The sequence below is a fragment of the Dendrobates tinctorius genome, unplaced genomic scaffold (genome assembly GCF_039654945.1).
Source record: "Dendrobates tinctorius isolate UK_male_01 unplaced genomic scaffold, ASM3965494v1 ptg000250l, whole genome shotgun sequence".
Taxonomy (NCBI): Eukaryota; Metazoa; Chordata; class Amphibia; order Anura; family Dendrobatidae; genus Dendrobates; species Dendrobates tinctorius.
Window position 1 is genome coordinate 40,361,046 of NW_027361917.1, and position 12,314 is coordinate 40,373,359.

At 44.4% G+C, this 12,314-nt stretch overlaps 1 protein-coding gene across 5 annotated transcripts in view; it reads right to left on the reverse strand.

The window, feature by feature from the left end:
- UTRN (utrophin) overlaps positions 1–12,314 on the reverse strand; it is an 897,027-nt gene that overhangs the window by 759,926 nt on the left and 124,787 nt on the right. For all 5 annotated transcript variants that reach the window (XM_073557627.1, XM_073557629.1, XM_073557628.1 and 2 more), the window contains one exon: positions 1,370–1,462. In XM_073557627.1, the coding sequence (XP_073413728.1) occupies positions 1,370–1,462 (93 nt within the window). The remainder of the gene's footprint in view (positions 1–1,369; positions 1,463–12,314) is intronic.

A 12,314-nucleotide genomic window follows, 5' to 3' on the forward strand; every position in this document is an offset into this window, starting at 1 on the left:
ATCACAGACTGATACAGAGGGGAGAGGACCCTGCCGTTCCAGACTTACATGCTACAGGATGGTGGGGAAGGAGACAGTAGGTTGGGGGGTTGCAGCAGTTCCGTTGTTGGTTGAGGGGATATCTCCGGTGGTGGTGAGGGGGTAGCCAGGTCATTGCAGGCTTTTTGAGTTTTTTCTCGTCATGCCATTTACTGATCTGATTAATTTACTTTATATTTTAGATAGATTTTAATCCAATATTTTATATGATATTTTCAATGCAGCAATACTAAATATGTATATTTTTAATTGTTTTATTTTCAATGGTGCAAGAGAATAGTGATTTGAACTTTTGTGTTTTTTAATTTTTTTCATTTGCTAAAAATTTTTTATTTCTCACTTTTTATACATTTTAATAGTCTCCTTAGGAGACTTGAAGCTGCAATCACGATCTCCTGTGAATGCTGGACATGAGCTGGCGTTCACAGGAGTACCATAATGACAAGCCCAGGGGTCTTCTGCAGACCCCCGACTGTCATGACAACCAATCAACGCCCTTCAATCATGTGACAGGGGTCAGGATTTGTGACGCACATCCGGCTGGCACGTGTTAAATCCCGCTGTCAGAGATTGACAGATGAAATTAACTGGTTAACTGCTGCAGGTGAAGCTGCAGCTGTTAAAAGCATGTGGGGGGGGAAGATGCGGGCTCAGCGCCGGAGCCCACATCTATGTCAAGGACACTGTCACAATTAATTTTATAATTTGTGGCAGCTCTGGTTCTGCTATAATTTAAATTTTGCTTTTTTTCTTTTTGGGCCAGCAAGGGTTAATGTCAGTATCGTTGCTGGTCAGCTGATGTGGGTGGTGACCGCTCACACCATCCTTTAAATAGTCAGGTGACACATCAGCTGACTGTCGGTAATTTTTCTTTACAGACCAGCCTGGAGTTAGGAGCTCTCTGGTGTCAGTGGTGTAGCTACTGCTGCTGTTGAGTTTTTGGATTTCCGGTGCCGTATCCTCTGCTTGGCAGCAGATCAAGTCGTTGAGTATAATTTCCCTTTTCATAGTCTGTCTCGTGTTTGTTACTTCCCCTGTGTTGTTACCATCTGCAGTGATGAGGCTAGCTGAAATGTATTTGAAGTGACTTTGTTCCTGTTCCCATATCTATTTAGTAAATTTGGTTCTGGTACCCTATCTATGTAAAGAGTGTCAGATACTTTGTGAGGATGTATCGAGTCCCCCCTACGGTGAATTTGTTTAAGATCATCATATACACACTGAGGGACATTTATTATTGCAACTCAACAAGAAACTAGAGTGAAAACATTGAAAATTATGGCACATGCCAGAAATTGCAACTTTAAAAACTTTTTTTTTTTTAACTAACCAAAGAAGTCCCAGTGAGGCCTTCCAGCAAATCCAGCAATTTTCTTCCATCTTTAAGATCTATGAACAGGTCCTTGATCGGTACTTTTCCACTCTGTATGGGATAAAAGAAAGAAAATTTGTAGATATTAATCCATTGGGAGATTTGTTTTAATGTATAAACTTACAGCACATAAATCTAATGTAGCATTCCCTGTTTGACTAGTATGTATATATATACACAGCGAAGAAAATAAGTATTTGTATCTGATTTTGTAAGTTTGCCCACTGACAAAGACATGAACAGTCTATAATTTTAAGGGTAGGTTAATTTTAACATTTTGTATTTCTTCCATTTTCTTATTATTGCACCAACAGTTGTCTCCTTCTCACCCAGTGTCTTACTTATGGTTTTGCAGTCCATTCCAGCTTTGTGTAGGTCTATGATCTTGTACCTGACATTTTTATCAAGCGCTTTGGTCTTGCCCATGTTGTATAGGTTAGAGTCTGACTGATTAATTGAGTCTGTGGACAGGAGTCTTTTATAAAGGTGACTATGTAAGACAGCTGTCTTTAATGCAGGTAACGAGTTGATTAACTGGTCTGTAGGAGTCAGAACTCTTCTTAATGGTTGGTTGGAGATCAAATACTTATTTCTTACTGCAAAATGTAAATAAATTTATATAATTTATACAATGTGATTTTCTGGATTTTATTTTTGATATTGTATCTCTCAATGTTAAAATAAACCTACCCTTAAACTTATAGACTGTTCATGTCTTTGTCAGTGGGCAAACTTACAAAATCAGCAAAATCAGCAAGGGATCAAATACTTATTTCCTTCACTGTATATGTTATATAAAGATATATATTACAGTCAAGATAACTAGTATGAAGTGTGTGTAATTATATATATAGCCTCTGATTAGATGACCAGGCAAGACCTACATATAAATAGGCTAGCTGTTCTCCATAGTTAGTCAGCTCAGGGAAGCTGTCTATACTGCCCTCCAAAGACATGCCTCCCCACACCATTACTAATCTACTGCCAAACCGGTCATGCTGGAAGATGCTGCAGGCAGAACGTTCTCCACAACAGCTTTAGGCTGTGTCACGTTTGTCACATGTGCTCAGTGTGAAATTGCTCACATCGTGAAGAGCACAGGGCCCTAACGTCAAATCTGTCAATATTGCTGTTCACTTATTATGGCCCAAACAGTGCTTACTGGAAGAAGCTTCAGTAGTTTATAAATTCTTCTGTTAAAAATGCCATCAGTATGTTTTGCAACAGTAAGACTGCGGAGGTCCTGAGACAGCTCACTGGTTTTACCCATCATGAGATGTTTCTTGTGTGACACCTTGGTAATGAGATACCGTTTTTATAAGCCATCAGTTGAACCAGCTATCATTTTTTACTAAGTGGCAGGATCTAATTACTGATAGATTTCAGCTGGTATCATGAATTTCCATGGCTTTTTGCACCTTCTTCATTTGTTCAACACTTTTTCACTGTGTTACTTCTCATTATTACACATAACTTAATTTATGTACATTTATGGTTGGACTTCTTTGCCTGCATGAATTGGATTGCTTGTTACTGACATCTGGTGAAAACTGTCACGGGTTTACTGACACAGAGAGGGGCCAGAAGGCTGCATTGACCCCTGCACTGATTAGAAGCACTTCACAATCATATTAAACAGTGCAGGTTTCTGCTAGCGGTGCAGGGGTTAATCTGAGAGCCCCTGCAGCGTTCCTGCTTTGATGGTCTCAGCAGTTCAGTGTTGGCCACTCCCCTCTACAATATATACTCGCCTCTGGCAATCAGAGATTGCCAGTGTTAGTTTCATACTGCCTGGTTAAGGAGTTGGAGGTGTTGATTATTTGAGGAGGCGTTTGGAGTGTTGTTCAGAAGACTGATGTTTTGGGATTTGTGTGCATATTCTGATCTTCTCCTATTTGTTTTTTCCTTCTTTTACTTCGGCGTGTTCCACTCTGTGCTTGTGAGTGCATATTTGCATGATTGGTATTTTAATTTCTCCCTGTACGTCTTCCCTTGTTAGTCAGGTTTGTGTATTCTTATGCACTACAACTTCCCACTTTCCTGGGTGGGGGAGGGGACAGATAAGGGCTGATTTAGGAGCTCAGCAAGGCACGAGGCCCTGACATCTTCACCATCAGAAGTAATATGGGGAGCAGGGATAGATAGGTTACCTCCAGCTTTAGGAATAGAAAAGGAGCCCATAGCACTGGGATATCCTGCAACAGTGCCAAAACCATTACTACACTGAAGACATGTAAAAATATTTTTCCTGGAATACCCAGAATATGTTCATTTTTGTAAGCTATTTTTTGTTGTCTAATTGCATCTAAAATAAAAACTAAAGTGACTTTGAAATAGGCCTATATTAAAAAAAATTGTACCATTTTGTCTTCAACTACAAAGCAAAACTACGTATCTCCATGGTAGCACACAATAAACAGTTGTTTCATATTTTCTTTTAAATTAATAGGGGTATATCTAAAAATCGAAATAAAGAGATAGTTCTAAGAGGGTTACTGCTTTTTATCATCCCATAGCTTCTTAACAGAGAAAAAAAGGATAAAGAAAGAAAGCTATGTGTCACATTCTTTATTCCTTTCCTTACCAGTTGTGTTTCTTTTTTTAAAAACTATCCACTGTTTCCATGCAGAAAACTATTTCAAGACTTTCACAGGTTTATAATCCCTGCTCGGAAAGTTTACACTGCAGTACCCAGGAACTAGAAACAAAATCAAGTGATATTCCATTATATCTTACTACGCACATTTTGTTTGCTGGGATCCTTTTATATGAAACTTGAAGTAATGGAAGAAAAAAATGTAATGTGTTTATTGATAGTTTGGGTAAGACATCTTAGCAAGATACTCCTAGCCTTTCATCTGTCATACATGCTTTCTAATTGTAAACCTATACCATGCCGTATGCTTATTTTAATGCATTAATCTAAACAGGAAAGAGCAGGAGATTATGATTTTCTATATGGAAAAAAAGTATATTGACACATATTAGACTCATATATACCAAAAGTACAAACTTTTAGCATTCACTGTGGGCATGGGGCCCTATGGAGACGTATGGCATGTTCTATTCATTTTGGTTCCCCATACCACCCCTCATGTTATTTTGAAGATAGCAGTATCTCTAGGCTGTAGCTATGATCCTATTATGCCTTGAATTTCAAAATGGGCAGAATAAATGTACGAGACTAAAGCGCACTACAAAAAATCTAGATAATTTCTCTGTCTCTGTACACTACCTCCCCAACAGTCCTGCATCCAGCGGGACAATCCTAACTTTGGCAAACTATCCCGGAAGATCGAAGGTATATTCCAAATTCAGCTGCATCTGTGTGGTCAGAATACAGATACAGCTGAATATAAAGATGGAGCATGGAGCCGACAGGTCCATCCTCCATCGTTCAGTCTATGTAAAGACTGAAGTCATGTCATGTACTTTTGAATCATGTGCTATTCCCATGTTACATGACTAGGCTGCATAGAAAAGGAGCAGGACACAGGCAAGTGGTATGTTTTGATGTAACAGAGCTGGGTGTGTTGATATTACAAAGCTGAGGGTGTGTTAATGTTGCAGAGCTGGGTGCTAATGTTGCTCATCCGTATATGTTTTAATGTTGCAGAGTTGTGTGCGTTGATGTAGGGGAGCAGTATGTTTGTTGATGTAGCAGAGCTCTGTGTGAGTGGCATCGTAATGTGTGTGGGACGCTCTGTAGGTGGGATTTGTGCAGATATCAGAATGTGGGGAGAATGTATTGAGAGAACTTTAACTATGTATGGTAGGCACTGTGGGGGTCTTATACTGTGTGTGGGGAAATATAGCATGGGGGCATCAAACTGGGGCACTGTGTGGGCATTATACTGTGTGGGGGCACCGTAGTGACAAGGAAAGAGATACTGTTCTATACTGTGTGGAAAGACTAATGGGCTTTAGTAGGAGAACATTTTTGTGTGGGCATCTGTAAAGGACTGGGTGAGGTTACGGTATTGACTTAGCATAAAATAAAAATTGCCACGCGACTTGTGTCCAACTATCTTTTCATTAAAAGTTGGGACATATGCATAAGGTGTCACAAATTCAAGTACACCTTGGGGGGGTTACAAGACGTCAATTGTACAGGAAGCAGCCTGGTAGAGACTAAGTGAAAACAGCAAGTGAAATTTGTTTATTATTTCATTTATTTTCTGGGATTCAATTAGATTGATCAGGTAGAAATTCCAACCAACCAAGTTTTTGTTCCTGTGGTATACACTGCGCAGTCATGTAGACAGTAGCAATAATTCACCTATTGCCAGCTCACACATTCAATGGAAAATGTCCATGGAGAACTTACAGCTGGTCAAATAAGTATTGACCACAAAATTAATTTTCTAAATAAATATATTTTTAAAGGTGCTATTGTCATAAAAATCTCACCAGATGTCGGTAACATCCTATCCAATCCACACAGACAAAGAAATCAAACCAGAGATGTCCATAAGTTATTTGTCATAATGAGAAATGACACAGGGAAAAACATTGAATACACTTACTGAAATGTATTTAATACTTTGTATAAAAACCTTTGTTGGTGGTGACAGCTTCAAGATGCCTCCTGTATGGAGAAATTAGTGCCATGCATTTCTCAGGTGTGATTTTGGCCCATTTTTCCACACAAACACTATTCAAATCCTGAAGATTAGAGTTGAGCAACTTTTGTTTTTTTAGGGTCGCGTTTCGTTTCGTGAAACCCGACTTTTCCAAAAGTCGGGTCGAGCAAGATCGTCCGATTATAGGGAAAAGTCGGGGTCGTCCCGAAACACGAAACCCAATGTAAGTCAATGGGGAATAAAAGTCGGCAGTGAGAGGAGGACAGGAAACACACCTACAGTGCCCATTTGAATGCCAAAAGCATCAATTCTTCTTACTTAAGCTTGTCAACCTTAATTAACTTCATAATACAAGTTACGCACTGAAAAATGGGGGTTATTTGGCTAAAGTTGTGGGGGGGGGAGGGCTGGCTGCAGGTTTTCATGTGCCCTGGGCGAAAGAGCGCCCCTTTAACACATACCACAACTCATCATGCTCCGATACGGCAGATAAATAGCGGTATAGTACAATGAAAAATACCTCACTTTTTACATCTCATGACGAGGCCCATCTATTTCTCCATACAGAATCATTGGTCCCATATAATGTTTGAAACAGTATATGATGAGCTCCACATAATGCTACAGTATATGTTGGTCCCCATGGATGAAGCTCCACTGTCTTATGGGCCCAAATAATGCTCCAAAAATAATGGGCCCCATTTCTAATGCTCTAGTGTATAATGGGCCCTGTAAATGCTGCTCCAGTGTCTGATGTCCACCTTTGGAATGTTCCAGTGTATGGTGGGCCCCATCTATCATTCTCCAAAGTATAGTGCTCCCCAAAAATTGCTGTCCCAACATTGAAAACAATCAAATAAGTCTCCTCGCTAGGGAATCCCTGTACTTGTCTGGACAGGTGCTGTAGCTTGCTTAACAGCTCGCCAGCCGTTCTCACGCCCAGTATGGATTGCACGTGATTGCACAAAGGTTAGAAAGGGTACCGTATCCCTGGATAACATGTATGGATAGCGTACACATTCAAAATATATGTCTCAGGAGGCAGGCTCAGACGGTGTCAGGCCCAGTATGGATTGCACGTGATTGCACAAAGGTTAGAAAGGGTACCGTATCCCTGGATAACATGTATGGATAGCGTACACATTCAAAATATATGTCTCAGGAGGCAGGCTCAGACGGTGTCAGGCACAGTATGGATTGCACGTGATTGCACAAAGGTTAGAAAGGGTACCGTATCCCCGGATAACATGTATGGATAGCGTACACATTCAAAATATATGTCTCAGGAGGCAGGCTCAGACGGTGTTAGGCCCAGTATGGATTGCACGTGATTGCACAAAGGTTAGAAAGGGTACCGTATCCCCGGATAACATGTATGGATAGCGTACACATTCAAAATATATGTCTCAGGAGGCAGGCTCAGACGGTGTTAGGCCCAGTATGGATTGCACGTGATTGCACAAAGGTTAGAAAGGGTACCGTATCCCTGGATAACATGTATGGATAGCGTACACATTCAAAATATATGTCTCAGGAGGCAGGCTCAGACGGTGTCAGGCCCAGTATGGATTGCACGTGATTGCACAAAGGTTAGAAAGGGTACCGTATCCCTGGATAACATGTATGGATAGCGTACACATTCAAAATATATGTCTCAGGAGGCAGGCTCAGATGGTGTCAGGCACAGTATGGATTGCACGTGATTACACAAAGGTTAGAAAGGGTACTGTATCCCCGGATAACATGTATGGATAGCGTACACATTCAAAATATATGTCTCAGGAGGCAGGCTCAGACGGTGTTAGGCCCAGTATGGATTGCACGTGATTGCACAAAGGTTAGAAAGGGTACCGTATCCCTGGATAACATGTATGGATAGCGTACACATTCAAAATATATGTCTCAGGAGGCAGGCTCAGACGGTGTCAGGCACAGTATGGATTGCACGTGATTGCACAAAGGTTAGAAAGGGTACCGTATCCCCGGATAACATGTATGGATAGCGTACACATTCAAAATATATGTCTCAGGAGGCAGGCTCAGACGGTGTCAGGCACAGTATGGATTGCACGTGATTGCACAAAGGTTAGAAAGGGTACCGTATCCCCGGATAACATGTATGGATAGCGTACACATTCAAAATATATGTCTCAGGAGGCAGGCTCAGACGGTGTCAGGCACAGTATGGATTTGACGGCCCAGATTACACAGCGGAGGAGCAGGGAGAGGTAAAGATTGCAAATGCTGGGGCCCTGCCAAAGCAAGGGGGGCCCACTCGTGGGCGTCGGTACTGGCACTGGGCCCCTCATAGTACAGCGGTGTGTCTGACGGCGGGTGTGCACCACCACCGTCAGAGACACTTGATTGCACTATGAGGGACCCTGTGCCAGTGCCCGCGCCCAAGAGTCGGCCTACCCACCTGTCCAGGGCAACGGCACTCGCACGGTGTCGTGCGGTAGGTGGTGACCCCGGCCATGGGGGGGGGAGGCAGCACAGTTAGGGAGTTTTAGAAAGTGGCATATGTTGATGTTGGACATTCAGCTGATGCAAAAGGCGAAATAGGTGAAGTACCAGGAAGAGGTGGACCAAAGCAAGCCATTTTTCTGTCACCCTATGTGTCATCAGGGGAAGGTGGGACAAAATCCTTGGAAACCCATGCGTGGTTCATTTTAATGAAGGTTAGATCATCCACATTTTGGGTTGACAGACGGGTCCTTTTTTCTGTCAGGATTGATCCAGCTGCACTGAAGACTCTTTCCGATAGCACACTTGCAGCTGGGCAAGCGAGCTCCTGTAAGGCATATTGGGCCAATTCAGGCCAGGTGTCCAGTTTAGCGGCCCAATAGTCAAAGGGGAATGACCTGTGTGGGAGAACATCGATATGGGAGGAAAAGTAGTTTGTAACCATAGTTGACAACTGCTGTCTCCTGTCACTTTCCATCGATGCAGTATTACCAGTTGTGTGAGCGGTATTTGAAAAATCAGTCCACAACATTGTCATGAAACCCATGTCTCCAACGCCACTTCTGCTGTGTGCACCACGAACACCTCTGCCAAGCTGCCCCCGGCCCGTACGGCTCGTGTGAGAACCATCACCGCTGCTGTGTGCTGGGAATGCCTCAAGCAACCGATTTACCAGTGTTGCTTGTTTATTAGCCAATATTAGGTCAAGGTTCTCCTGTGGCATGATGTTTTGTAATTTGCCTTTATAGCGTGGATCCAGGATGCTGGCCAACCAGTAGTCGTCATCGTTCATCATTTTGGCAATGCGGGGGTCCCTTTTTAGGATCCGCAAGGCATAATCTGACATGTGGGCCAATGTTCCCGGTGTCAATGATGCACTGCGAGTGCTGGGTGGAGGAGCACTTTCTGGCAAATCCACATCCCTCCAGTCACGCACAAACCCTGTACCAGACCTTGCCACGCCAACATTTTCACTTGCCCCACGAGATGCATCCTCCTCCCCTAAGTAATCATCCCCATCATCCTCCTCCTCTTCTTCCTCCACCTCGTCCAGGAGAGGTCCCTGAGCAGACAATGGCTGAATGTCATCAAGGATTCCCTCCTCCTCTTCCTCCTCATCAACATTGGCTGCAGACGCCTGCTCCTTAAGGTGCGTCAAAGTTTGCATGAGCAGACGCATAAGTGGGATGCTCATGCTTAGGATGGCGTCGTCTGCGCTTACCAGCCGTGTGCATTCCTCAAAACACTGAAGGACTTTACAAAGGTCTTTCAGCTTCGACCACTGCACGCCTGTCAACTCCATGTCTGCTCTCAAAGTGCCTGGCCGTGTATCCTCCCACAAATGCATTATGGCCTGCCTCTGCTCGCACAGCCGCTCCACCATGTGCAGGGTGGAGTTCCACCTTGTTGCAATGTCGATAATGAGGCGGTGGTTGGGAAGGTGGAGCAATCGCTGCAGCTTCTGCATACGAACGGAGTGTACAGGCGACCGGCGGATGTGCGCGCACAGTCTTCGCACCTTCTGGAGCAGGGCTGTTAACTCCGGATAATTTTTGAGGAAGCACTGCACCACCAGGTTCAAGGTGTGAGCCAAGCAAGGTATGTGGCTGAGTTTTGAAAGGGCTATGGCTGCCACAAAATTACGGCCGTTATCACTAACTACCTTGCCTGCCTCAAGATGTACACTGCCCAGCCATGACTCAGTTTGTCGCTTCAAGTACTCGGCCAGCACCTCGGCGGTGTGTCTGTCGCCCAAACACATCATCTGCAACACAGCCTGCTGACGCTTTCCACTAGCTGCTCGATAGGGGGACACATCATGTGCAACAGTGGCAGCTGCAGATGGAGTGCTCGTACGACTGCGCTCTGTGGACGAGCTTTCGCTTCTGGAGAAGGAGGAGGAGGAGGAGGGTCGAACGCCTAGAGCCAACTGTTTCCTATACCGTGGGCTAGGCAGCACTGTCCCACCACCGCTGTCCCCTGTGGACCCTGCATCCACCACATTAACCCAGTGCGCAGTGATGGACACGTAACGGCCCTGGCCATGCCGACTGGACCATGCATCAGTTGTGAGGTGCACCTTTCCGCTCACTGACTGCTTGAGTGCATGGACAATGCGGTCTTTCACATGATGGTGGAGGGCTGGGATGGCTTTGCGAGAGAAGAAGTGGCGACTGGGTAGGTCATAGCGTGGTACTGCATAGGCCATGAGTTCGCGGAAAGCTGTGCTTTCCACCAACCGAAAGGGCATCATCTCAAACGAGATTAGTTTGGCAATGTGGGCGTTCAAACCCAGTGTACGCGGATGAGAGACTGAGTACTTTCTTGACCTACTCATAGTGTCTGGGAGGGTGAGCTGGACTTGAGAGCTGCATATGGTGGAAGTAGCGGTGGACAGGGCGGACTGAGAGAGGGTTGATGATGGTGATGGAGTTGGTGTTCTTTCTGATGGCCTAGAATCAGTCTTTCGTTGATATAACAGTGGGATTCCCTGACTGCTGTGGTCTTGCAACGACACCTCAACATTTGCTGCTGTGCTAACCGGTGGGCTTACAGTGGGGGAAACAATGTAGCGTTGCTGACTACCTTCGTTGTGATCAGTTGCACATGTGGCACTTGAGGTTTGGTGTTGTGTCCACGCTTGCAAGTGCATGCTGGTTAAATGTCTAAGCATGCAACTGGTATTCAAATTTTTCAGATTTTTCCCTCGGCTAAAGGTCTTTGCGCACTTCTTACAGATAACCTTGGCCTGATCATGAGGATTTTGTTCAAAAAAGTGCCACACTGCACTCTTCCTACTTTGGCAGACATTTTGCGGCCTAGCACGCTGTGATCTTTTGACCCTCTGGACAAGCTGTCCAGCAACTCTTTTGATGTTTGGAACCTGTCTTTGGAGTGCTCCGGGCCTGCCAGATAACAGCTGTTGCGATGTCGATGTCTGCTGTGGATGCTCCTCATCTGAGCTATTGGAAGCAGCACCCTCTTCCCCCAATGGATGCCAATCTGGGTCAACAACTGGGTCATCCATCACCTCCTCTTCTATGTCATGTGCACCTTTCTCTGTGTCACCGTGTATGGTGGTATAGTGTGCGGGAAGGGGCACCTGAGTCTCATCAGGGTCAAAATCTGGCTCTGTACACTGCGAGGACAATGTAGTGCTCTGAGTGAATGTACCAGCAGAATCATCCATCAGCGGCTGTGCATCAGTGCACTCCATGTCAGATTCATCTTGGCCTGGGTAATTCACCATTTCACTTGATAATCCAGGCATGGTATGTGAAAACAGCTCCATGGAGTAATCAGTAGTATGGCCTGCGTCATCCTTCAATCTTGGTTGGGGTGAAGGACACAAGGAAAGGTGTGGTTCATGAACATGAGCCTCCAATGACGACTCAGTGCTTTTACTTTTTACAACTGAAGAAGAGGAGGTGATAGAGCTGGAGGCTGAGTCAGCAATGTAAGACAAAACTTTTTCCTGATGCTCTGCCTTTAAAAGCGGTTTGCCAACTCCTAAAAAACTAAGCGTTCGAGGCCTTATGTAGCCAGACGATGACGCAGGGTCAGCACCTCCTGCATTCGGTCCTATTTTGCTCTTGCCACTACCATCAGATCCACCACCAACACCATCATTACCAGCTGCCAACCCCCGCCCAATTCCACGGCCTCTTCCACCAGCCTTCCTCATTTTTGGTAGAAATGTAGACAAAATCCAACAAACTATATAGTAATGTAAAACAAGGTACAAGGTGTCTATAGGACAGGGGAGATTTAGAATTTCTGCACACACTTGTGGACAGTGGACACTTTTGGATTGTGTGAGGCCCACTGATATCTGAGCGCTATGTGACACGCTCGAT